Source organism: Apium graveolens, chromosome 6 (genome assembly GCF_009905375.1).
Source record: "Apium graveolens cultivar Ventura chromosome 6, ASM990537v1, whole genome shotgun sequence".
NCBI lineage: Eukaryota > Viridiplantae > Streptophyta > Magnoliopsida > Apiales > Apiaceae > Apium > Apium graveolens.
In genome coordinates this window covers 103178803-103204189 of record NC_133652.1, presented here as the reverse complement: position 1 = coordinate 103204189, position 25387 = coordinate 103178803, and the positions used below count along the sequence as shown (strand labels likewise).

The 25387-nt window shown below is 39.1% G+C and overlaps 1 protein-coding gene and 1 non-coding gene across 2 annotated transcripts; one reads left to right on the top strand and one right to left on the bottom strand.

The window, feature by feature from the left end:
- Nucleotides 1-20741: 20741 nt before the first annotated feature.
- On the top strand, nucleotides 20742-20848 carry LOC141669107 (small nucleolar RNA R71). Its single transcript, XR_012553402.1, has one exon. It is a non-coding gene; the product is annotated as a small nucleolar RNA R71 (small nucleolar RNA).
- A 3173-nt stretch (nucleotides 20849-24021) lies between these two features.
- LOC141665360 (uncharacterized) lies at nucleotides 24022-24744 on the bottom strand. Its single transcript, XM_074471343.1, has one exon. It carries the CDS (start codon nucleotides 24742-24744, stop codon nucleotides 24022-24024), a length of 723 nt encoding a protein of 240 aa, XP_074327444.1.
- Nucleotides 24745-25387: the final 643 nt, after the last annotated feature.

Below are 25387 nucleotides of genomic sequence, written 5' to 3'. Positions count from 1 at the left end.
TATCAAGACCTTGGAAAATTAAATCGGTCAAATATCCAATGCAGTGCTTAATCGCCAACCTGGCACACTTCCCAGTGACACTGAAGTGCCAGGCAGGAAGGAAGCTAAAGAGCAAGTCAAGGCTATTACCTTAAGGTCTGGAAAAGTTGCAGATGCTGAAAAAGCAAAAGAATGAGAAGCTGAAGCTGGTGATGAAGAAGCTAAGCAAAAGGAGAAAGTGGCGGAACCAAGGAAGACTACTGTTGAACACACTCTGTCTGAGGGTAATACAGGGGAGAAACAGCTCTATCCTCCACCACATTTCCCTAAGAGATTGCAACAACAAAAGCTGGATAAGCAGTTCGGTAAGTTTCTGGAGGTGTTCAAGAAACTTCACATCAATATACCTTTCGCTGAGGCTCTGGAGCAAATGCCTAGTTATGCGAAATTTATGAAGAGTATTCTTTCAAGGAAGGTGAAACTGGATGACCTTGAGACCATTGCACTAATGGAAGAATGCAGTGTTGTGCTACAACAAAAGTTACCTCCAAAGCTTAAAGATCCAGGTAGCTTCACCATTCCTTGCACCATTGGAAAGTTATCTTTTGACAAGTGCCTTTGTGATTTGGGAGCAAGCATCAATATGATGTCGTTGTCGATCTTTAAAAAGATGAATTTGCCTGATCCAAAGCCCACCTACATGTCTCTACAATTGGCTGATCGTTCTATTACTTACCCACGAGGCATAGTGGAGGATGTGCTAATAAAGATGAATAAGCTCTTCTTTCCTGCAGACTTTGTTATTCTGGATTTCGAGGAAGATAAGAAGATTCCCATAATCTTGGGAAGACCTTTCTTGGCTACAGGCCGTACCTTGATAGATGTGCAGAAAGGTGAACTTACTATGCGGGTGCAGGATCAGGATGTGACATTCAATGTATTCAAAGCAATGAAATTCCCTACAGAAGATGAGGAGTGCTTAAAAGTGGATTTGATTGATTCTGCTGTTACTTCAGAACTTGATCATATGCTAATGTTTGAAGCATTAGAGTAGGCCTTAGTGAGGGATTTTGACAGTGATGATGAGGATGGCAATGAGTAACTACAATATCTAAATGCTTCTCCCTGGAGGCGAAAGCTAGACATGCCATTTGAATCTCTTGGTACTTCTGACCTCAAAAATGCTGAAGGAAAGCTCAAACCATCGATTGAGGAAGCACCTACCTTGGAGCTTAAACCATTTCCTGAACACTTGAGGTATGTTTTTTTAGGTGATGCATCTACTTTACCTATTATTATTGCATCTGACCTTTCAGGCAGTGAGGAGGACAAGCTATTAAGGATTTTGAGAGAATTCAAATCGGCTATCGGATGGACTATAACAGACATCAAAGGGATCAGCCCTTCATACTGCATGCATAAGATTCTGCTAGAAGAGGGTAGTAAGCCGACTATTGAGTAACAGCGCAGACTTAATCCTATCATAAAAGAAGTGGTGAAGAAAGAAATTCTGAAGTGGCTGGATGCATGAATCATTTATCCTATTTCTGACAGCTCTTGGGTGAGCCCCGTGCAATGTGTACCTAAGAAAGGAGGTATCACTGTGGTAGCAAATGAGAAGAATGAGCTCATCCCCACAAGAATAGTCACAGGATGGAGAGTATGCATAGACTACAGAAAGTTGAACAAGGCCACGAGGAAGGATCACTTCCCTCTTCCGTTTATTGATCAGATGCTTGACAGGTTGGCCGGTCATGAGTATTATTGTCTTCTGGATGGCTATTCAGGATATAATCAGATTTGTATTGCACCAGAGGATCAAGAAAAGACTACCTTCACTTGTCCATTTGGCACATTTGCTTTTCGCAGAGTTACGTTTGGGTTATGTGGCGCACCGGCCACTTTTCAGAGATGTATGATGGCTATATTCTCTGACATGATTGGAAATAATGTCGAGGTGTTCATGGACGACTTCTCTGTAATAACCCCAATTTTTGGAATTTTTGAAACCCTTATGAATAGTGTTTTGCTGATTATGCTGAATAAGAAAAAACTTTTCATACCACACTATGTAGGGGTTCTTTTATTGATCTTCTGAGATATTATTAGTACTCTATGTGGTATATAAGTGTATGTAAAGATCGTCAGAATCCAAATCCGAACACTTTGATTTTTCCCGGAAATCTACTAGATACAGAAAGAATTGAGTATAAGGTAACATGATAAAAAGGATTTAAATTCAAGGATTTTAAGAGAGGATCATAAATGGAATATAAAATATTGAGAAAGGTTTAGAGGAAGCCCAAGTAATAAGATCCCGGATATGATCCCTCGAACGATAAACGCGAACGAAAGTTAAGCGAACCGTAAAACAAATAAGCGACCAAGAGACAAGCTTGTACAAGAAGCCAAGGATTATGACATCATCAAACCACAAGATAAAGACATGTGGCAAATGGATGACATAAGAAAGGTGACATAAGCATGACAAGTGAGATTGTTTTGTTGGTTGATTTGTAGCCAAGCATTATTTACCATGGTAAATTCTAAACTAACCAAGCTAACAAAACACCACACAAATACACCAAGCAAGCAAAAAAATTCATTTCCTCTCTTTTCTTCATGAAGCTCTCGGCTTCTTTCTTAGAAAAAGGGAAGTCCAAGCTCCTCCACTTGCTAATTTACAAGGTAATTATCCTAGCTTCTCCTAGTTAAGTTACATACTTCCTAGGAATCTTAGCTTCAAAATCCTTTCCTAGCATTTCCTATAAATCATTCAAGAAGATGGTGAATAGTACTTTCTTGAAATTAATTTTTGTGTTCTTGATTTCTTTGAAAGATCAAGCTTGTAGGAGGTTAGATTAAGGCTTCCATGGGCATTCCAAGGATCTTTCATGGATTAAAAGCTTCAAGGAAGGTATAACTCTTCATGATCTTAGTCTTAAGTTTTGTTGTTTGGATTTCCTAATGTTTAGATGATGGGTTAGTGTAATGGGTGTGTAATCATGTTTAGAGCTTTGTTTAGTAAGTGGTTTTGTTGATTTTGGAGTTAGGAGTGATACTTGTTGGATTTAAAGTTCTTGGCCACAATTTTGACTTGGTTTAGATGAATAAGTTGAGATATTGAGTTATGGTTGAATGATATTGTATTGTGGTTGAATGATGGTGGAATGGTGATGATTGTGGGTTGTTTGTGAATTGAATTGGAGTTGTACGAAATTGGTAATCGCGTAAACATAGTCGTCGTAATGTCCGATTATCCTAGACTGTTTTTGTTCATAACATCAGGACCCGTGAACTCACTGTTAGGTTTTGACCATTGCCATTATTAGATAGTTCATGTTACGAGCTTCGTTTTGATATGTGGTTCGTTTGAATCCGATGTACGGTTTAGGAGAAACGACCGTTTTAAGTAACGGCGTTTCGCGACCGAACCATTACCCTTCGCCTTACTTTGAAACCTTGGTTAAGGACTTTAAATGACTAATTGGGGTATGAAACAATTATTTTAAGTGGATTAGGCAGTTGGTAAGGTACTCGTGAAAGAATCGCCTTAAAACCCTTAATGGTTAATTTATTAAAAATGGTGGAGCCGAGGGTACTCGAACGACTTATGTGATTTGTTAAGCGTAGAAATGACCATAAGCAAACGTTAGGGTTCAATTGGTTAAAGTCTAGTTTCTTAAGCGACCGTGGTTTAATTCCGGCTTATGTTGTTGTTCATAGGTTACCGGACCCACTCTAAGCTTAAGTCTACCCCGGAGCACTCAAGCAAGTTTTCTACCCGTTATACTGTTGTTGTGATGTATACATATGTATATGCATTATCTTGTGATAGATGCATGATGGTTAATTAGCAAATCTTGCGATATATTGGAGCATGTGATATGGTATATATGCAAGTCTGTTTCGTAATCTTCATATATATCTGTTGATTCAAATGCTTATAGTTGCATAATACCTATGCTAGAGATAAGCAGTAATTGCGTATACCCTTAGTATAGGGGACCCAAAGGTGGACATTTTTCTAAAAACCGGGAGTCGATGTTCCCGAGTATATTATATATATTTCTATATATATATAGATATAGTTTTCAAAACTATGAATCGAATAAGGTTTATTCGATAACTTTATTTTATTAATGAATATTACTTTGAATATTCATTCGAGGACTTATGACTCGGTTTATTTATTTAATGAATATTACTTTGAATATTCATTCGAGGACTTATGACTCGGTTTATTTATTTAATGAATATTACTTTGAATATTCATTCGAGGACTTATGACTCGGTTTATTTATTTAATGAATATTACTTTGAATATTCATTCGAGGACTTATGACTCGGTGTATTTATTTAATGAATATTACTTTGAATATTCATTCGAGGACTTATGACTCGGTTTATTTATTTAATGAATATTACTTTGAATATTCATTCGAGGACTTATGACTCCGTTTATTTTATTTAATGAATATTATTTTGAATATTCATTCGAGGACTTATGACTCCGATTATTTATTAAATAATATTCTTTATTTTATTAAAGAATAATGTTTCGATAATCAAACTTATTTTCGATTATTCAAATAAAGATAGTACTTTCATATAAGTATATCTTTGGTTATTTAATATTCATTTCAAGTATGAGTTTTAAAAATTCTACTTCAACTATTTTTATAAAGATTATCCTTTATGGGAATATTATTTAATAATAATATTCAGATATTTTCTAATATATCGGGACTGATTTATTTCATTAAATCAGTATTACTTCAAACATTCTTGAAAATGTTTTCGAGTCATCAAAATGATTTTAAAAGTTAGAGCGGATCCCAAAACTCATTTTTATATTTAAGATCCTCCTTTCAAAGGGGATTTAAATACTCGCTCAAAACCTGAGGGATCCGGCTCTGTGGTGTATTTTATATTCACAACGAGGTTGTTGTTATGACAAATGAATTGATTACTTACCCAACGTTCAGGAAGTAAGTCCATCTATTGAGTCGGCATAAGCAACATGGGCTCAGTGGGCGTCCATGAAAGTGTAAGTGGCTCAGTGGGAGTCCATCAAATGCGTAAGTGGCTGAGTGGCAGTCCAGCATAAGGTCCTATTGCGGCCAGGGTGATGACCAGTGGGGAATTCGTCCATCTACTAGTAGATTAGGTTACTTATTGGTATCTTTGCCTGATCACCAAGATATCAGGTTTATGCCAAGGTTTTCTCCTTTCCAAATTCATTGGATATTACAACTCTGTTTATAATTTTCATAACAGAGGTTTTCAAGGAGTGTATAAAATGTATATATATATATAAAGGTGTATATATATATCGGTACTTAATGAAGTATCTCGTAACTTCATTATTTATAATGATATTTCAAGGATTGAATCTATTCAAATCTTATCTTGTAGTCTCATCTATGTGATGAACTTTTGAAACGAATTATACCTTGAACGGTGGTAGTTCAAGTAGTATTCGGAGAAGATATAAGTATATTGGAGTATCTTGTAACTTCATCTTTTAAACTTATATCTAGTAAATGATTATCTTATACATGTCAAAGATTTTCAGAAAAACGTTGAGACAAGGTTAGATATATGAGATCACCTTGCAACGATATTTTATACAATTATAAACTGGAATTCTGTGTATGTTATACATGTCAGAGGACTTCAAGGATTGTGAAAAGTATATATATGTATATATATACTGAATATTTTGTGACTTGGTCGCGTTAAGATATCAGCTTGGTTCATTTCTTCTTGGCCAAGACTTTCATGAGTACTATGAGAATGCTCATATATTGTTAATTATTATACATATTATTTTGGTGGGCTTGTTGCTCACCCTTGCTTTCTTCTTTCATCACACAACAACAGATAGAAAAGATGAACAAGACCAAGCTTCCAATTCGCAAGCGGTTAGGAAACGTTCCGCAGCTTTCTGGAAGCGTTGATGCCGCTGTAGCTGAGGTAGAAATTACCAATAGGCTAGGCTTTCAACTTCTGATGTACCCGACTTATGTATCTATATGAATTGTAATAATGGCAAAGAAATGTAAATTTATTCAGAAACCCTTTTAAGGTATAACGGTTTATAACTGTGGAATAAAATGACTTGTGTTATCTTTGGCATTCATCTCTGAGACTATAACTTGTGGTGTGTGTGTGTGTATATTGTGGGGTCACAGTACTCAGTAGTTGGTTGACTTTTAAGATTAAGAATTGATAAGGTAAATGGAACTCATGACAACCTGAATCCCCGACCCCGGATTTGGGGGTGTTACATTCTCCGTCTTTGGACATTCATATGATGAATGTTTGAATAATCTTCGTGCGGTACTCAAAAGGTGTGTAGAAACTAATTTGGTGCTCAATTGGTAAAAATGTCATTTTATGGTGCGTGAAGGCATTATTCTTGGGCATAAGGTCTCTAGCAAGGGTCTTGAGGTGGAAAAAGCCAAGGTGGGAGTCATTGAAAATCTTCCACCACCTATTTCTGTGAAAGGAATCCGTAGTTTTCTTGGTCATGCGGGTTTTTATCGGCGTTTCATCAAGGACTTTTCGAAGATATCTAAGTCATTGTGCAACTTGCTTGAGAAGGATGTGCCTTTTAAATTTGATGATGACTGCTTAACGGCATTCGAGACTCTTAAGAAGAGTTTGATAACTGCACCAGTTATTATAGCACCTGATTGGACAGAGCCTTTTGAGATGATGTATGATGCGAGTGATTATGCGGTGGGTGCAGTTCTTGGGCAGCGCAAGAATAATCTCTTTCATGTGGTCTACTATGCTAGCAAGACCTTAAATGGGGCCCAAATGAACTACACCACTACTGAGAAGGAGCTCTTGGCTATAGTCTTTGGTTTCGAAAAATTTCGATCTTATTTGCTTGGGACAAAGGTGACAGTGTTCACTGATCATGCGGCCATTCGCTATTTGGTTTCCAAGAAGGATTCGAAGCCGAGACTCATTCGTTGGGTGCTCTTACTACAGGAATTTGAGTTAGTGATCAAGGATCGGAAAGGTACTGAGAATCAAGTAGCTGACCATCTCTCTAGATTGGAGAATCGCGAGTCTACTTCACTTGATAAGACATTGATCAACGAATCTTTTCCGGATGAGCAATTGTTCGCAGTTCAGGAGGAAGAGCCATGGTTCGCAGATATTGTGAATTATCTTGTCAGCAATATAATGCCTCCTAATTTGACCACAGCTCAAAAGAAGAAGTTTCTGCATGAGGTGAAGTGGTATATGTGGGATGAACCGTATTTGTTTAGATAGGGAGCTGACCAGATCATCAGGAAATGTATCCCATTCTGTGAGACGGAGGGGATATTACGAGACTTCCACTCCACAGTTTATGGTGGACACTATGGTGGTGAGAAGACGGCAGCTCATATTCTGCAAGCAGGTTTTTTCTGGCCTACTTTATTTAAGGATGCTCATCAGTTCATTTTAAGGTGTGATCGTTGCCAAAGAGTGGGAAATCTTACGAGAAAGGATAAGATATCGTTAAATGTGATGCTTGAAGTCGAGGTCTTTGATGTTTGGGGAATCGATTTCATGGGACCTTTTGTCTCGTCCTGCAATAATCAGTATATTTTGCTGGTAGTCGATTATGTCTCAAAATGGGTAGAAGTCAAAGCTCTACCGATGAATGATGCAAAGACGGTGTTGAATTTTCTTCATAAGCAGATTTTCACAAGGTTTGGAACGCCACGAGTAATCATAAGTGATGAAGGGTCTCATTTCTGCAACCGTAAGTTTACTTCTATGATGCAGCGCTACAATGTGAATCATCGTGTTGCTACTGCCTATCATCCGCAAACAAATGGTCAAGCAGAAGTGTCTAACAGATAGATCAAGCGCATTTTAGAGAAGGTTGTTTGTCCGTCAAGGAAGGATTGGTCTTTAAAGCTCGATAAAGCTGTTTGGGCTTATAGAACAGCATATAAGACTCCACTTGGGATGTCCCCGTTTCAACTTGTGTATGGTAAGGGATGTCATTTACCTGCGGAGCTTGAGCATAAGGCCTATTGGGCGTTGAAGAAGTTGAACCTGGATCTAGATGCAGCTGGAAAGAAGCGAATGCTTCAGCTTAATGAACTTGATGAATTTCAACTCCAAGCATACGAGAACAACAAAATTTACAAGGAAAAAGTGAAAATGTGGCACGACATGAAGCTTCATCCTAAGTTATTTGTGTCGGGGCAGCAAGTTCTTTTATTCAACTCTCATCTCCAACTTTTTCCTGGGAAGTTGAAATCAAGGTGGTCTGGACCTTTTATTGTCAAAACTGTGTTTCCACATGGAGCGGTGGAGATTTTTGAGAATGATCCAGACCAAGCATTCAAGGTTAATGGTCAGCGTTTGAAGCACTACTATGGGGACATGGCAAACCGGGAAGTGGTTAGTGCCGTTTTATTGTCAACTTGAGTAAGGTACGTTACGTCAAGCTAATGACGAAAAAAAAGCGCTTCTTGGGAGGCAACCCATGATTTATTGTTACAAGAACCCTTAGAAGTTAGTAACCTATCCAAAACCACAAAAAAATCAGAATAACAGGGCAAGGAAAAAAATCCAATAAAAAAAATTATTGAGCCGACTAGGGGAAATTTTTTTAAGTCCAATAAAAAATCCAAAAAAAATTGAAAAAATAAAAAAAATAAAATACAGCCCATTACCCACGACCTATTTCCCCATTATCCCGTATTTTTAACCCTCAAACCCACTCCTAATCAAATTTTACCCTAATCCATACCCTATATATACATACACATATTCCATATACTCCCGATACACTTCCAAACCTTAAACTCTTTCCCAAATCCAAAAACACAAATCTTAAACACTTTTACTCAGTTTCGATGGCACCCAAGAGATCCAGGACTATCGATAGCAGCAGCACTGTCCCTACTGCTGATTCTTTGAGGGGTACTGCTTCGAGGCCTCGTTTGAATGATAGGGCTGCTGAGGAGGAGTATACTAGGCTTCTGGGTAAGCCGATTTTGAAGGAGAGGGGGTTCTTACCATCAGGGAGGGATGGTGAGTTATTGCCTATGATTGCTGAGAAGGGTTGGATTGCTTTTTGTGAGTCTCCTGAAGCAGTTCCGATGAGCGTAGTTCGCGAGTTCTATGCAAACGCGAAGGCTGAGAAGAATGGGAATTCTGTTGTTCGGGGGATGACGGTGGATTATCACCCTGCGGCGATTCGCCGTATGATTGGGCAGCGATAGAGGAAGCCTACGGAGGAGAATTGGAACGAGAAGACTGCTGAGAATTTTGACTTGGACTTGATTTGTGCTACTCTCTGTAGGTCGGGCACAATTTGGACCTTCAAGACTGGGACTAACGAGTATCGCCATTTTCCGGCGATTGCGATGAACAGGAATGCCCGTGCATGGAATGCTTTTATTTGCGCTAATATTCTGCCTACTTCACATGCACATGAGGTCACAGTTGAGAGAGCACAGTTGTTATGGGGAATTTTGAATGAGGAGTACTATGTGGACCTTGGTGAGTTCATCTACCAAGGAATTCTGAAGTTTTTGAGGGGAGCTAAGCACATGAACATCCCTTATGCATCCACGGTTACAAAGCTTTGCCGAGCAGTTGGAGTTCAGTGGCCGTCTCATGAGCAGTTGCAGTTGCAGTTGTCGGCCGCTCCTATTGACTCCGGGACTCTACATGCGATGCAGGAGTGGACCGGTGGTGAGCCCGAGGAGCATGGGCTGGGTTATCGTCTTCCAGGAGGGCGTCCAGCACGAGGTGCTACCATGGCGAGGCCAAGGCGAGATGAGGCTGGTTCTTCTAGAGCTCAGGAGGGTGCTGGGATGGCTGATGCCCAGTATAGGAGGCTATCGAGGAGGATGGATGCTATATACGAGACACAGAGCAGGTTTGCTCAGGAGCTCACCCTTGCACTTGGGACTGCTTTTCGAGGCCTTGGAGCTGACATCCAGTGGCCAGTTTTTGGTGAGGACTCTGCATATCCACCTCCTGATACACCACCCTCTGAGGGTGATGATGATGATGATCTCTCTGAGTAGGTATACCCTGTGTTCCTTTCTACTACCTTCACTAGGGACAGTGAAGATTTTAAGTTTGGGGGTGGTAGTTAAGGAATATTTTGTGTGTGTGTCATATAGTTGCATATTCATGATAGTTTAGTTCATATAATTGCATATTTTTTTCCATATAGTTTTTATTTATTTATTTATAGATTTATTTATCATGTCATGTAGCTCATACATATACCTTGATCCTTTTGCGCTGATTTACCAATTAATTTATGATGTTGATGCGAGTGAAGTGATGGCGTTAAAGTGATGTTGAGTCGTGTAGGTTGATATGCATGCTAGAAACACTTGTAATTTCACTAAGTCTTAGAGAATGCTTAAGGAATAGATTGTTATTATGGTTTGATGGTTTTCGAGGTTAATCTATTGATTATGCTTAGAATTTTATAATAGGTTCTTAGTGATAAAAGGCATGAAAAAAAATGGAGTGAAAAATGGAATTCATTGCTAATTGTGGCTAGGCGTCAAATGGCTAGTAGCCGACTCGTATTTTTATGCGAGTAGTCTAGGGTTGAGCAAGATGGAGCGAAACGCACTTGCTCAGAAAGTTTGAAAAAAAAGAGAGAAAAAAAATTGAAAAGAAGAAAAGAAAAGAAAAAAATAAAGAGTTAATGCATAATTGATCACGAGTGGGCTCTTTGGTATTCGAGGTATTAAGTTCTTAGGGGACTTTGTGCCTAGTGACCTAAGGCTTTTATAGTCTAGGATCCGCTAACCTAACGCTCGCTACATGGATGTCATTGCATAAGTCTTTTGTGGACCTCACTCATTGCACAGTCAAATATGCATTTGTTGTTATAAATAAAAAGCATGATTCCGTAATAAGCTCCAGGATTCTTGAAGTGTTATAAGTCACTTTGTGCCTAGAATTTTTATTCTTCGTATAATCATGCGATTGCCTTGAAGATAGTTGAGTTATGATAATTGATCTAGTTTCAAAGCATATCTGTTAAGCATCTACACACACCACGTTTCTGGCTATATGTTAGTTTGCATGATTTGATTGATCTTTATTCGCCTAATTGCATTTGTTGAGATGTCGTAAGTTGGTTGGTTTGGTCGTAATAAGGGGGATCACTGCATTTTATATAGATTGCATTCATGCATGTTTTTGTTTTGTTTTTGAGTTTGTGACGCTTGAGGACAAACATCGATTTAAGTTTGGGGGTGTGATAAGTGGCATTTTATACCACTTAGAACGTCTTATAATAGCTTGAATTGGTGTCTTGAATTCAAGTATTTTGTGTATTTGATGTATTTTTCTAGTGTTTGTGCATTTCAGGGTATTAATTGCATTTCGGGAGAGATTTCATCAATAATAAGCCTTGGCATGTGTTTAGCATTGCAAGTGGGAAGATAGGAGCAGATTGCAGCAAAGAAACGGAAGAAAAATGGATCAGTTTCCAGAAGGGGGCTGAGCGCCCGCTCAGCTCTGCTGAGCGACCGCTCAGGAAGCTGAGCGCCCGCTCAGGAAGCTGAGCGCCCGCTCAGGAATGCTGAGCGGCCGCGCAGGGACGGATTTTCAGAATTAATATTTTAGACTCCTATTTATGTTTGACTTCCAACTTCTGAGTTAGTTGGGCTTTATGGGACTCCTATATAAGTAGATTTCAGAGACGTTTCAAAAAGGTTTGATCGTAGTATTAATCGAAGAGCAAGGAGATAAGGAAGAAGACCGTTTTAGCACACCGCAACGAAGAGGAAGCATATTTTCTTGTGATTCTTTATTTCGTTGTAACGTTGGATGCTAGTTTTCATTACTTTGAACCTATTTACTCTTGTGACGTACTCTGGTTTAATATAAGTAGTTTTAGTTATTATTCTCGTGTGTTATTATCATGTTTTCATATAAACCCATGATGACGATGAGTGTTATCATGGGCTAATCGTGATCATGAGGTCGTAACGGATTTAATATGGAATTCTTTAGTTAGTTGTTTAATACCTTAGTGTGTGATGATTGTATGATATCTAGTATTGGTTGTGCGTATTCGTCTTATGTGCGTCGCGAACATATAAGATAGGGTGTTAATCTCTTGTGAAGCGACGGTGGATCTTGAGATTCAGAACTTACCATGCTAGCATAGGTTCATGTACGAGTATGCATGATTAGTGGGTAACTCTAACCGTTTTACTTGCCCTGTGTAATCAAAAGGAATAACTTGTGCTTAAATCGTTATGTTGTCAATTTCTGTAGACATATAGGGACTCAACATAATTGATGCCTATTCAACTTCTATCTTAATTGTGGATGCTTGGTAGAATGGTATAAGTACAATGAAAGTTGGCTTTTATCAGTTTCGTGTTATTCGATTAATATCATCACTGTTGCATGCTAAGGGTAGTAACAATAGCTATTGAAGGAAGTAGTAATGAAGTTGTGATCTCATGAGCGTTTTAATATTGTTAATTCAAGTATTAATTAAGTGTTTGATTCTCGTAGTTAATGGTAGCTAATAACTAGTTAATCAAATCTAAGTGTTATTGTCTTAACATTGAGAAGTAATCATACACTGGTGAGTGAGTTTAATTGAACATAATTAGTCTGAGTCTCTGTGGGAACGAACTAGAAAGTATTCTATATTACTTGCGAACACGTATACTTGCGTGTGTTATTAGCGCATGTTTTCGCCCTAACACCTGCCTTCTGCCAAAACTTTATTTTTTCTTCTTCTTTATTCCTTGCAGCTTCAAGCTAGTCTTTCAAGCTTTTATTTCAATACATCCTAAACACCATATTAGCATCAAAATAATGCTAATTCACCTGATTCACGAAGTAAAGCCTGAAATGCAAAAACACTTGAAAACACGTTAAAACACAAACAACTTGAGTACAAATACACCAACTCAAAGCTTATTAGAGCATAAATAAGTGTCATAAATGCCACTTAACACACCCCCAAACTTGAATCGATGCTTGTCCTCAAGCATAAATTGACTCAAAGAACAAGAAATAAAAATGCATGAATGCAACTAATATGAATGCAACGATCCCCAAAGAATAACTAAACTAATAAACTAGCAACATTTCGGCAAATACAATTATTCGCATAAAGGCCTGTCAAATCTCACAAATCAATCTACACACCAGAGACGTGCGTGTGTGCAAATGCTTACAAATATACTATAGCAACTAGATCGACAACCATGACTCACTGCTTATCATGACAATCGCAAGTTTATAAACAGAATAAAAGCTAGACTCAAAATAATTTATAACACTTCAATTCTTTTATCAGAGTTAATCATGGATTCATGCTTTTATTCATACAAAACAAAACACATATGCTTATTTGATCGTGCAATGAGTGAGGTCCACAAAAGACTTATACAATAGTACCCATGTAGCGAGCGTTATGTTAGCGGATCCCAGACTATAGAAGCCTTAGGTAACTAGGCACAAAGTCCCCTAAGAACTTAATAACTCGAGTACTAAAGAGCCCACACGTGATCAATTATACATAACACTTATTCTTTCTTTTTTTTTCTTTTTTTCTTTTTTCTATTTTTTTTAATCAATTTATGAATGAGTGTGTTTCGCTCCATCTCATTCAACCCTAGACTACTCATAAAAATATGAGTCGGCTACTAGCCATTTGACACCTAGCCACACAACTAGCAATGAAATCCAATTCTCCGGTTTTTAAATATCCATGTCTTTTATTATTAAGAGAATACCCTAAATTCTAAATATAAACAAGCGATTAAACCCCGACAAACCAACAAATCATGACTATGATCTAGTACTGTAGCAACCTATAAGACTTAGTGAAATATAAATGTCTCTAACATGCAAATCAATCCAATAAGACTCAATATTACTAAATACGACATCACTACACTAGTATTAATATCACCAATTAATCGGAAAAATTATCTAAAGGAATCATGATATAATGCAAATGCATGAAACTACATGAACAAACTATCATAAAAACTACCAAAAAGAAAATAAAAAAAACAAAAAAAAAACTAAATGACAAAATATATGCAACTATATGAAATAAAACTATCATGAACATGCAAACTATATGAGACTCACACAAACATATTCCTTCAACTACTACCCCCAAACTTAAAATATTCACTGTCCTCGGTGAAGGTAATAGTAAGGAATCAGCCATACCTACTCAGAATCAGAATTATCGCCCTCAACGGGTGGAGTGTCAGGTGTGTCCGTAGGTGGATAAACGGAATCCTCACCAAAAACTGGCCACTGAATGTCAACTCTGGTGGCTCTAAATGCAGTCCCAAGTGCCTGGGTGAGATCACGTGCAAACCGACTGTGGATGTCGTGCATCGCATCCATCCTCCTCGCAAGATGCCTATACTGCGTCGAACTCAAACCAGCTCCCATATCTGCTCCTGCTACCTCCTGCTGATGCTGCTGCTATTGCTGCGATGGACCGGCCTCCTCTCCCAACTCGGCTCTCCAAGCCGCCTTGCTAGCCTGCTGCGTACCACCGGCATATGACTGAGGGGCTGGACGTCCTCCTGGTAGATGATCATAAGAATAACCAAGCCCCTTAGGATCGGGCTTGCCACCATACCACTCAATCATGTTGTACAGGGTAGAACTGTCAATAAGAGCACTAGGAAGCTGCAGCTGCTCATGTGCGGGCCAATGAACACCAACCGCCACGCACAACTTCGTCATAACGGACGCATAAGGAATAGCACCTGTAGTACCTCCCCTCAAAAATCTCAAGATCCCCTGATAGATCACCATCCCCAAATCAATGTAATCACCCTGCAGAATACCCCAAAGTAGACGAGCACGCTCCACAGTAATCTCATGCACATGCGAAGATGGCATGATGTTAGCGTAAATAAACGAGTTCCAAGCTCGTGCAAACCAGTTCATGCATGAGGCAGGGAACGTGGAGTAATCAGTAGTGCCCCTCTTGAACTTCCAATGAGTCTCAGGCACACAGAGAGTAGCAACGATCAGATCCAAGTTAAAATCCTCCGGAGTCTTATCGTTCCAAGTGTCCTGGCCCACCTTCCTCGCAAGCTGCTCAATCACTCTGATAGCCTCAGCACTGTACTCGACAGTCATCCCCCTCACCACCGTAAAGCCATTCTTCTCCGCTTTAGCATTGGTATAAAACTCCCGCACAACACTCATGGGCACCGCAGTGGGAGCCTCACAAAAAGGTACCCAACCCATCTCGAGAATCATCTCCAACAACTTACCATCCTTCCCGGATGACAGAATTCCTCTCTCCTTAGCAATAGACTTCGAGAAGCCTCGTATACTCCTCCTCAGCCTCAGGAGTAGAAAACCTAGGCCTCACACCACCAGCAGATGATGAATCGGTGGTGCTGCTTCCAACTTGAGTTCTCTGTCTTTTGGGTGCCATCGGATTAAAAAAGAGTGAATAAAAGCTTAAGTGTTTAGAGAGAATTTGTGTTTGAGAGTTTGTGAATTAATGGAGAAGTTATGTATAAGTGTATGTATTTATAGGTGGAGGGGTGTGAATTTGATAAGGAATAGAAGTGAGATTGATATGGGAATCATGGAAATAATGGAATTGATTGGGAGAGGGAATTATGGGGTGTGTTAGAGTAAAAATCGGGTTTGAATTGATTTTGGAATTAAAATCCCGATTTTACCTTATAAACTGCCGCCTTAAAAAAAATTCGCACAGGGACCGGCGCGGCTGCGCGCTGAGACAGCGTGGGCGCGCTCTACTTCTGGAAAATCAGCGTGCCCGCGCGCTAGGACAGCGCGGGCGAACTCAGCTACTGGAAAAACGGCGCGGGCGCGCGCTAGAATAGCGCGGGCGCGCCCAAAATCTGTACTTGGCCCTGAATTTTTTTCTTTTTCTGATTTTTTTGTGTTTTTCTCTTTTCTTCTTGCTTCTTCTACCTACTAATATACAACAACATACTTGGGTTGCCTCCCAAGAAGTGCTTCTTTTACGTCACTAGCTCGACGTAGAATCTCGAGATCAAGTGGACGACAAAACGGCACCAACCACCTCGCGGGTTGCCGTATCACCATAATAATGCTTCAACCCCTGACCATTTACCTTAAATGCTTGGCCCGAATCATTCTCAAAAATTTCCACCGCTCCATGTGGAAACACAGTTTTGATTATGAAAGGACCTGACCATCTTGACTTCAACTTTCCAGGAAAAAGACGGAGACGTGAGTTGAATTAAAGAACTTGTTGCCCTGGTACAAATTTCTTGAGCACTAGACCCCGATCGTGCCACCTCTTGACTTTCTCCTTGTATATTTTATTATTCATGTAAGCTTGAAGTCGAAATTCATCAAGTTCGTTCAATTGAAGCATCCTTTTCTTTCCAGTTGCATCCAAGTCCAGATTCAATTTCTTCAAAGCCCAATAAGCTTTATGCTCGAGCTCCACCGGTAAATGACACCCCTTACCATAGACCAACTGAAACGGCGACATTCCGAATAGAGTTTTATATGCTGTTCTATACGCCCAAATAGCTTCATCAAGTTTCAAAGACCAATCCTTCCTTGATGGACACACTACTTTCTCTAAAATGTGCTTGATTTCTCCATTAGATTCCTCAGCTTGACCATTTATCTGAGGATGATGAGTCGTAGCAATGCGATGATTCATATTATACCTTTTCATCATGGTAGTGAACTTGCGGTTGCAAAAATGTGACCCCTCATCACTGATTATGACTCTTGGAGTTCCAAACCTTGTGAATATCTGCTTGTGAAGAAAATTAGGCACCACTTTCGCATCGTTCATTGGAAAGGCCTTAACTTCAACCCATTTCGATACATAATCAACCGTCAACAGGATATACTGATTGTTGAAAGATGAGACAAATGGCCCCATGAAGTCAATTCCCCAAACATCGAAGCCCTCAACCTCGAGAAGCACATTAAGAGGCATTTCATCCCTTTTGGACATATTACCCACACATTGACATCGATCACATTTCAAAATGAACTGATGAGCATTTTTAAACAATGTCAGCCAAAAGAAAGCTTGAAGAACACGAGCTACTGTCTTTTCTCCACCATAATGTCCTCCATAAGCTGTTGAGTGGCAATCTCGCAAGATCCCCCCCCCCCCGTTTCGCTATAAGGAATACATCTCCTGATGATTTGGTCAGCTTCTTGTCTAAAAAAATGGCTCATCCCACATATACCACTTCACTTCATGTAGAAACTTCTTCCTTTGAGTATAAGATAGGTCAGGAGGCATGATGTTACTCACAAGGTAGTTCACAATATCTGCAAACCACGGCTCTTCTTCTTGCACTCCAAACAGCTGCTCATCGGGAAAAGACTCATTTATCAATGTCTTATCCAATGAAGTAGTATTAGGATTCTCTAAATGCGAGAGATGATCAGCAACTTGATTTTCAGTTCCTTTTATGTCCTTGATCTCTAGTTCAAATTCTTGGAGCAAAAGAACCCATCGAATTAATCTAGGCTTAGAGTCCTTCTTCGAGACAAGATATCGAATTGCAGCTTGATCAGTGAACACTATCACCTTAGTCCCAAGTAGATAAGATCGAAATTTCTCAAAATTGTAGACAATAGCCAAAAGTTCTTTCTTCGTAGGAGTATAATCCAGTTGAGCACCATTGAGGGTCTTACTAGCATAGTAGACCACATGAAATATGTTGTTCTTCCTCTGCCCAAGAACTACTCCAACTGCATAATCACTTGCATCACATATCATCTCAAAAGGTTCATTCCAATCAGGTGCAGTTATGACTGGTGCTGAGATTAGACTCTTCTTCAATGTCTCAAATGCTGTAAGGCACTCGTCATCAAATTTGAAAGGGACATCTTTCTCTAGTAAACTGCACAATGGCTTTGAAATTTTTGAGAAGTCTTTGATGAAACGCCTGTAGAAACCCGCGTGACCAAGATAACTGCGAATTCCTTTGACAGAAATAGGAGGGGGAAGATTCTCAATGACCCCCACATTGGCCTTATCCACCTCAAGACCCTTACTAGAAACCTTGTGCCTGAGAATTATGCATTGACGCACCATGAAGTGACATTTCTCCCAATTGAGAACCAGATTGGTTTCAACGGACCTCTTGAGGATGTGTCCAAGATTTTACAAGCATTCATCAAAAGGATCGCCAAAGACTGAGAAGTCATCCATGAACACTTCCACATTCTGGCCAATTATGTCAGAAAAGATGGCCATCATACATCACTGAAATGTGGCTGGTGCACCACACAGACCGAAAGAAACTCGTCTGAAGGCGAATGTACCGAATGGACAAGTGAAGGTAGTTTTCTCTTGATCTTTTGGAGCGATACAAATCTGGTTGTAACCCGAATAACCATCCATAAGATAATAGTACTCATGACCAACCAACCTGTCAAGCATTTGATCAATGAAAGGTAAGGGAAAGTGATCCTTCCTAGTGGCCTTGTTTAGCTTCCTGTAGTCCATATAGACTCTCCACCCCGTGACTTTCCGTGTAGGAATAAGCTCATTCTTCTCATTTGCTACCACAGTGATACCACCTTTCTTTGGTACACATTGAACCGGGCTTATCCATGAACTGTCAGAGATAGGATAAATGATCCCTGCATCTAGCCACTTCAGAATTTCCTTCTTTACTACTTCCTTCATGATTGGATTAAGTCTTCTTTGCTGCTCGACTGTAGGTTTGATACCTTCTTCTAGCAGAATTTTATGCATGCAGTAAGAAGGGTTGATTCCCTTGATATCTGATATAGTCCATCCAATTGTCGATTTGAACTCTCTCAGAATTCTTAAAAGATTTTCCTCATCGCTACCTGAAAGGTCAGATGCAATAATAACATGCAGAGTAGATGCATCACCTAAAAAAGCATACCTCAAATGTTCAGGTAAAGGCTTAAGCTCAAGAGTGGGAGCTTCCTCAATAGAAGGCTTGAGACTTTTAGGAGCTTTGTTCAATCCTTCCATTACAAGTGATTCAAAAGGCATATCGATCTACCTTTTCCAGGGAGAAGCATTCAAATACTGCAGTTGCTCATCACCTTCGTCATCTTCACTGTCTGAATTCCCCAACAAGGCTTTTTTTAAGGCATCAGACCTTAGCATTTGATCAAGTTCCGATGTGACCACCGAATCGACCAACTCGACTTTTAAACAATCCTCATTATCAGTAGGGAATTTCATAGCATTGAACACATTGAAAGTCACATCCTGATCCAACACTCGCATTGTAAGCTCTCCCTTCTGTACATCAATCAAGGTTCTGCCAGTTGCCAAGAAAGGCCTTCCTAAGATTATGGGAATCTTCTTGTCCTCCTCGAAATCAATAATGACGAAATCAGCAGGGAAGATGAGTTTATCCACCTTGATCAAGACATCCTCCACAATACCTCTCAGATATGTAATAGAACGGTCGGCCAATTACAAGGTCATGTAAGTTGGTTTGGGATCAGGTAAGTCCAATTGCTTGAAAATTAACAAAGACATCAGATTGATGATGGCTCCCAAATCACACAAGCATCTGTCGAAAGATACTTTTCCAATGGTACATGGAATAGTGAAGCTTCCTGGATCTTTAAGCTTCGGAGGCAACTTTTGCTGCAGCACAACACTGCATTCCTCCGTGAGAGCGACAATCTCTAGATCATCTAGCTTCACCTTCCGTGAGAGAATGCCTTTCATAAACTTTACATAACTAGGCATCTGCTCGAGAGCCTCAGCGAAAGGTATGTTGATATGAAGTTTCTTGAACACCTCCAGAAACTTTTCGAATTGCTTATCCATCTTTTTCTTCTGCAGCCTCTTAGGAAAAGGCGGTGGAGGATAGATCTATTTCTTCCCTGTATTACTTTTAGGCAGAGTGTGCTCAACAGTAGTCTTCCTTGGTTCCACTTCTTCATCCTGCTGCTCTACTACTTTCTCAGCTCCATCTTTTTCAGTCAACTGTTGAGTTTGTTCGGGATTAGCAACCTTTTCAGACCTCAAAGTGATTGTCTTTACCTGCTTCTTAGCTTCCTTCTTTCCTAGCACTTCAGTGTCACTAGGTAGTATACCAGGCTGACGATTTAGCAAGGCATTGGCAATTTTCCCAATTTGATTTTCCAAGGTCTTGATAGAAACTGCTTAGCTCTTGCACATAAGCTTCAACTCTTCTAATTCAGATTTTTCATTAGTTGGTTGCAGGTGGAGTTGTTGTTTTGGTGCATACTGCGGTTGCTGAAAACCAGGGGGTTGTACTGCTTAGCTGAATACTGATGATAAGGCTGTTGAACCGCATTCTGAGCATTGCTCCAACTGAAATTAGGATGATTGTGGTTGTTTGGATGGTAGGTGGCGGGCACAAGTTGCTGCGATCGCTGGAAGTTGCTTACGAACTGAGCTGATTCATTCAAAATTGTGCACTGATCAGTCTCATGGGCACCAGCACAAAGCTCATAGACACTAGTGATTTGATTAACTCCATAATTAGCCAAAGTGTCCACCTTCATTGTCAAAGCCTTAAGTTGGGCAGCTATAGCATTTGTTGCATCCAACTCCAGAATTCCTGCAACTTTTCCCTGAGTCATTCTCTGGGAAGGATTCTGGTACTCATTAGCAACCATCAGTTCAATAAGTTCATAAGCTTCATCGTAGCTCTTAGCCCACAAGGCTCCTCCTGATGCTGCATCAAGCATGAGCCTAGACGTAACCATTATAGAAACAGTTGATAATCATCCAATCAGGCATGCCATGGTGTGGGCACTTCCTTAGCATCTCCTTATATCGATCTCAAGTCTCACACAGAGATTCTCCAGTTTGTTGCGCAAACTGGGTAAGAGCATTCCTGATTGCTGCAGTCTTCGCCATGGGAAAAAATTTATTGAGAAACTTTTGAGCAAGATCTTTCCAAGTTATGGTAGACCCTGCCGGTAGAGATTGTAACCAGTACTTAGCTTTATCCCTCAAAGAGAATGGGAAGAGTCACAGCTTGATAGGGTCTTCAGTCACACCATTGAACTTGAAAGTGTCGCAGATCTCGATAAAATCCCTGATGTGCATGTTGGGGTCTTCGGTAGGAGAACCCCTAAACTGAACTGAGTTCTGTATCATCTGGATCGTGCTTGACTTGATCTCAAAAGTGTTAGCCGCGATGGCTGGTCTAATGATGCTAGACTGAATTTCATTAATCTTAGGCTTTGAATAGTCCATCAAAGCCTTCAGATTTTCTGCTTGATCACCCATAGCTACTACAATTGTCTCTTCAACTTTTTCTTCTTCTTCTACCTTCCTTTCTTCATCAAAAACTTCCCTATGACCTACCACAAGTTCTTCCTCGGCTTTATCCAGTGTTCTCTTACGAGTACACGAACGCGTATGCATACACCCTCGCTAGATCACCTAAAATAAAACAAGGAAACAAATAAGTAATAATGTTCGAGTCAATGAACTTTAACGACCGATGATGGAAAGCACATAAACTAATAATTAACACTGCAGTCCCCGGTAGCGGCGCCAAAAACTTGTTAGTCACTAAACACGCGCTAATATTACATGCAAGTATACGAGTTTGCAAGTAGTATAAGATATAAATCAAATTCGATCCCACAGAGACGGTATTGTTTAACTATCTAAATTACGCACCTAAGTAACAATGTATGGTTATTATTCAATGCTAAGATGATAACAAATTGAGAATGTTATAACTAAGAATTACGCTAACTATTATAACTACGAGAATAAGATAAACTGAGTTAATATATATGACAAACATGGGATCCTAACTTCATTAAATACTTCATTCAATAACCTTATTATTCTCAACCTTAGCATGCAATGGTGATGACACTAATCAGACAACACGAAACTGATAAACGCCAACTTTAGTTGCACGAGTACCATTCTACCAGACATCCACAAAAGAGATAGAAGCTAAATATGCACCAATTATATTGAGATCCTATATGTCTATAGAATTTGACAACATAACGGTTTAAGCACAAATATCTATCTTGATTACATAGGGTAAGTAAGATGGTTAAAATTACCTACGAATCATGCATAACAATACATGAACCTATGCTAGCATGACAAGTTCTAAATCCTTAAATTCACTTTCGCTTCATTAAGAATTAACACACTATCTTATAAGTTCGCGATGCTCACAAGACGGATAAGCACAACCAATACTAGGATATCATACAATCACCACATACTAAGGCATCAAATAATTTAACTAAAGAAATCTATAAATAAATCCGCTAGAACCCCCACGATAACGATTAGCCCATAATCGAACTCATCGCCAACGTGGGTTCCAATGAAAACATGATATAGCAAACGTAGTCTTTATACGAATAAATAAAACCAAGTACACACAAGAATATAGGTTCAACAAAACAAGAAACAAGCATCCAAATTACAACTTAAAATAAAGATTCACAAGAATAAACTAGATCGTCTTCGCCTTTGTTGAATTATACCAAAAGGTATCTTGTTGTCTTCTCCTTCCTTGATGTCTTGAAAACTCCGAATCTCTAAATATCTCTTGAAAAATGACCTAAGTTGTGTTTATATAGCATCCCATGCATCCCAGGAGTCCAGAATTCGAATTGTAAAAGAATTACGATTTTTTTTATCCCGACCTAGTGCGGCCGCGCGTTTCACCAGCGCGGGCGCGCTGACTTTCTGTTCCCCCGGTGCGGCCGCGCGCAACACCAGCGCGGGCGCGCCTTCCTTCTGCCAAAACTTTATTTTTTCTTCTTCTTTATTCCTTGCAGCTTCGAGCCAGTCTTTCAAGCTTTTATTTCAACACATCCTAAACACCATATTAGCATTAAAACAATGCTAATTCACCTGATTCACGAAGTAAAGCCTGAAATACAAAAACACTTGAAAACACGTTAAAACACAAACAACTTGAGTACAAATACACCAACTCAAAGCTTATTAGAGCATAAATAAATGTCATAAATGCCACTTAACAAATGGTCGGAAAATCAGTTTTCCTAAGGAACATGCTGAACAATGAAGTTCATCTTGGGATATTATCTTTTGAGTTTTAAGAGGATGTCCCACAGAATTTTCAACGATACGACGCATCATAGATAATCCTGGATGATCGAGTCTTTTGTGCCAAAGGGAAAGTAGTTTTGGGTCTATGACTTTGGGGATGTTGACACTATGAGATTCAAGAACTCGTATACTCGTAACATATAATCCTGAAGAAACTGAGTGGAATTTTTTTAAGACCCTTTTATTGTCAACGGTGTTTGAGGTGATGGGAAGGTATTCTTTTTCATTCTCATTAGTAGTTTCAACGTGAAACCCATTAAAACAGATATCTTTAAAACTCAGTAGGTTTCTAGTTGACTTGCTAGAGTATAGAGCCTCTTGTATGTGTATGTGTGTCTTATTTGGTAGAAGAAAACTAACTTTCCCAAAACCTTCTATTATATTTGATGTACCCGATACCGTCCAGACATGTGAGTTGGTTTTAGTCAACTGTGAGAAGTATTTCTGACTCTGTAAAATAGTGTGTGGTTGCGCAATCAACAATGCATATATCTTCCATCTATATACATATATAAACGAAAAACATATTTATTAAAAACACACCGAGAACATAGAACACCAACATGAAACAAGTACATAAAATAATTACATTATGGAAATAAGTAAAACACAAAGGAAATAAGTAAAGCAAGACAATACATATGAAGTCTAGTCGTCTAAACCATAATAAAGATTAGCACCAGTGTCTATTTCATTTGAGGCCTTATTGATTGATTCATTAACTAGATTATAATTAGCGAAGCTGGTTTCTACTCTCTTTCCATTATTCCTTTTGGATGACTCGTAGAGGTCAACAAGATGTTTGGATATGCGACAAGTACGTTGCCAGTGCCCCTCAGATCCGCACCTATGACAGATTCCTCGGTTCTCTCCTTCTTGGGGTGCCTTTCTTTTATTTGGCACTTCACGTTGCCATTTCTGGTGGCCAGAGTTGTAACCATCACGTTGCCACATCAGATGGCCAGAATGATATTGATTACGAAACCGACCACGAAAATTTCCACGTCCATGATTTTGTCCATACCCCGTTCTCCTCTATGCCTTTTCCCACGTTCATTCTTTAGCAATGACGTGTTATGTACTTCAGGTAACTGGGCAGAGCCTGTGGGACATATCTGATGATTTTTCAGTAGCAACTCATTATTCTTTTCAGCCACAAGAAGGAGAGATATCAGCTCGCCATATTTCTGAAAATTCTGCTCCCTATATTGTTGAGCTAAGATCATAGTGTTGGGGTGAAAGATTGAGAGGGTCTTTTCAATTATTTCAGCATCAGTAATATTTTCACCACATAAAATTAATTTTGAGCTTATCTTGAAAAGAGCATAATTATATTCAGCTACAGATTTGAAATTCTGTAACCTCAAATTAATCCAGTCATATCGGGCAGATGGCAAGTGAACAAGTTTCTGGTGATCAAATTTATCCTTGAGATTATTCCAAAGGGTGCGTGGATTTTTGATAGTGAGGTATTCAGATTTTAGATCTTCGTGGATGTGACGCCTAAGAAAGATAATTGCTTTTGTATTTTGTTCAACAATTGGGATTTTTTCTGGGTCAATTGTATCTTTTAGGCCATTAGCACTAAGGTGTAATTCCGCTTCAAGGACCCATGATAAATAATTATTCCCTGAAACATCCAAGGCAACAAACTCTAATTTTGCAAGATTCACCATTCTGAATATATTTTAAATAAGATATAATATGTCACATAATATTTAAACAGGCAAGTTGAAATAATAATTTTATACAAAAGTTACGACGGCATAGCCAGCCAGAAAAATTTTGATTATTACTTGACGGCAGCGCCATCTTTATAATAGTATTACTTGACGGCAGAGCCATCTTTATAATATTATTTGACGTCATAGCCATCTTTATAGATTTCAATCGGTAACATAAATAAATATGTAATAATAATTAGAATAAAATGAGTAAAAGAAATCGTACCTCTTTTATGAAATAGTTTTAGTTGATAGAGACTCGTGGATCAGAATAAGTCGTAGCTCTTTCGAGAATAAAGCTTCAGTTGGCAGAGACTCGTGGGTCAGAATAAGTCGTAGCTCTTTCGAGAATAAAACTTCAGTTGACAGAGACTCGTGCTGATAACGTGTTATAAACCTTGATTGAAAATATTAGTTATGTTTAATGTAGAGGAAGTATAGGAGAATAGAAGATATGGAGAGAAAGTTGTATCTCATTTTATTAGCTAAATAAGCTATTTATAGTAGTTGGTTTACAAGTCTTGCTAAATAAGATATTCAAATATTCTTCATTAAATATTGCAAAATTTCCTTAATAAGCTTTACAAGTTTTCCT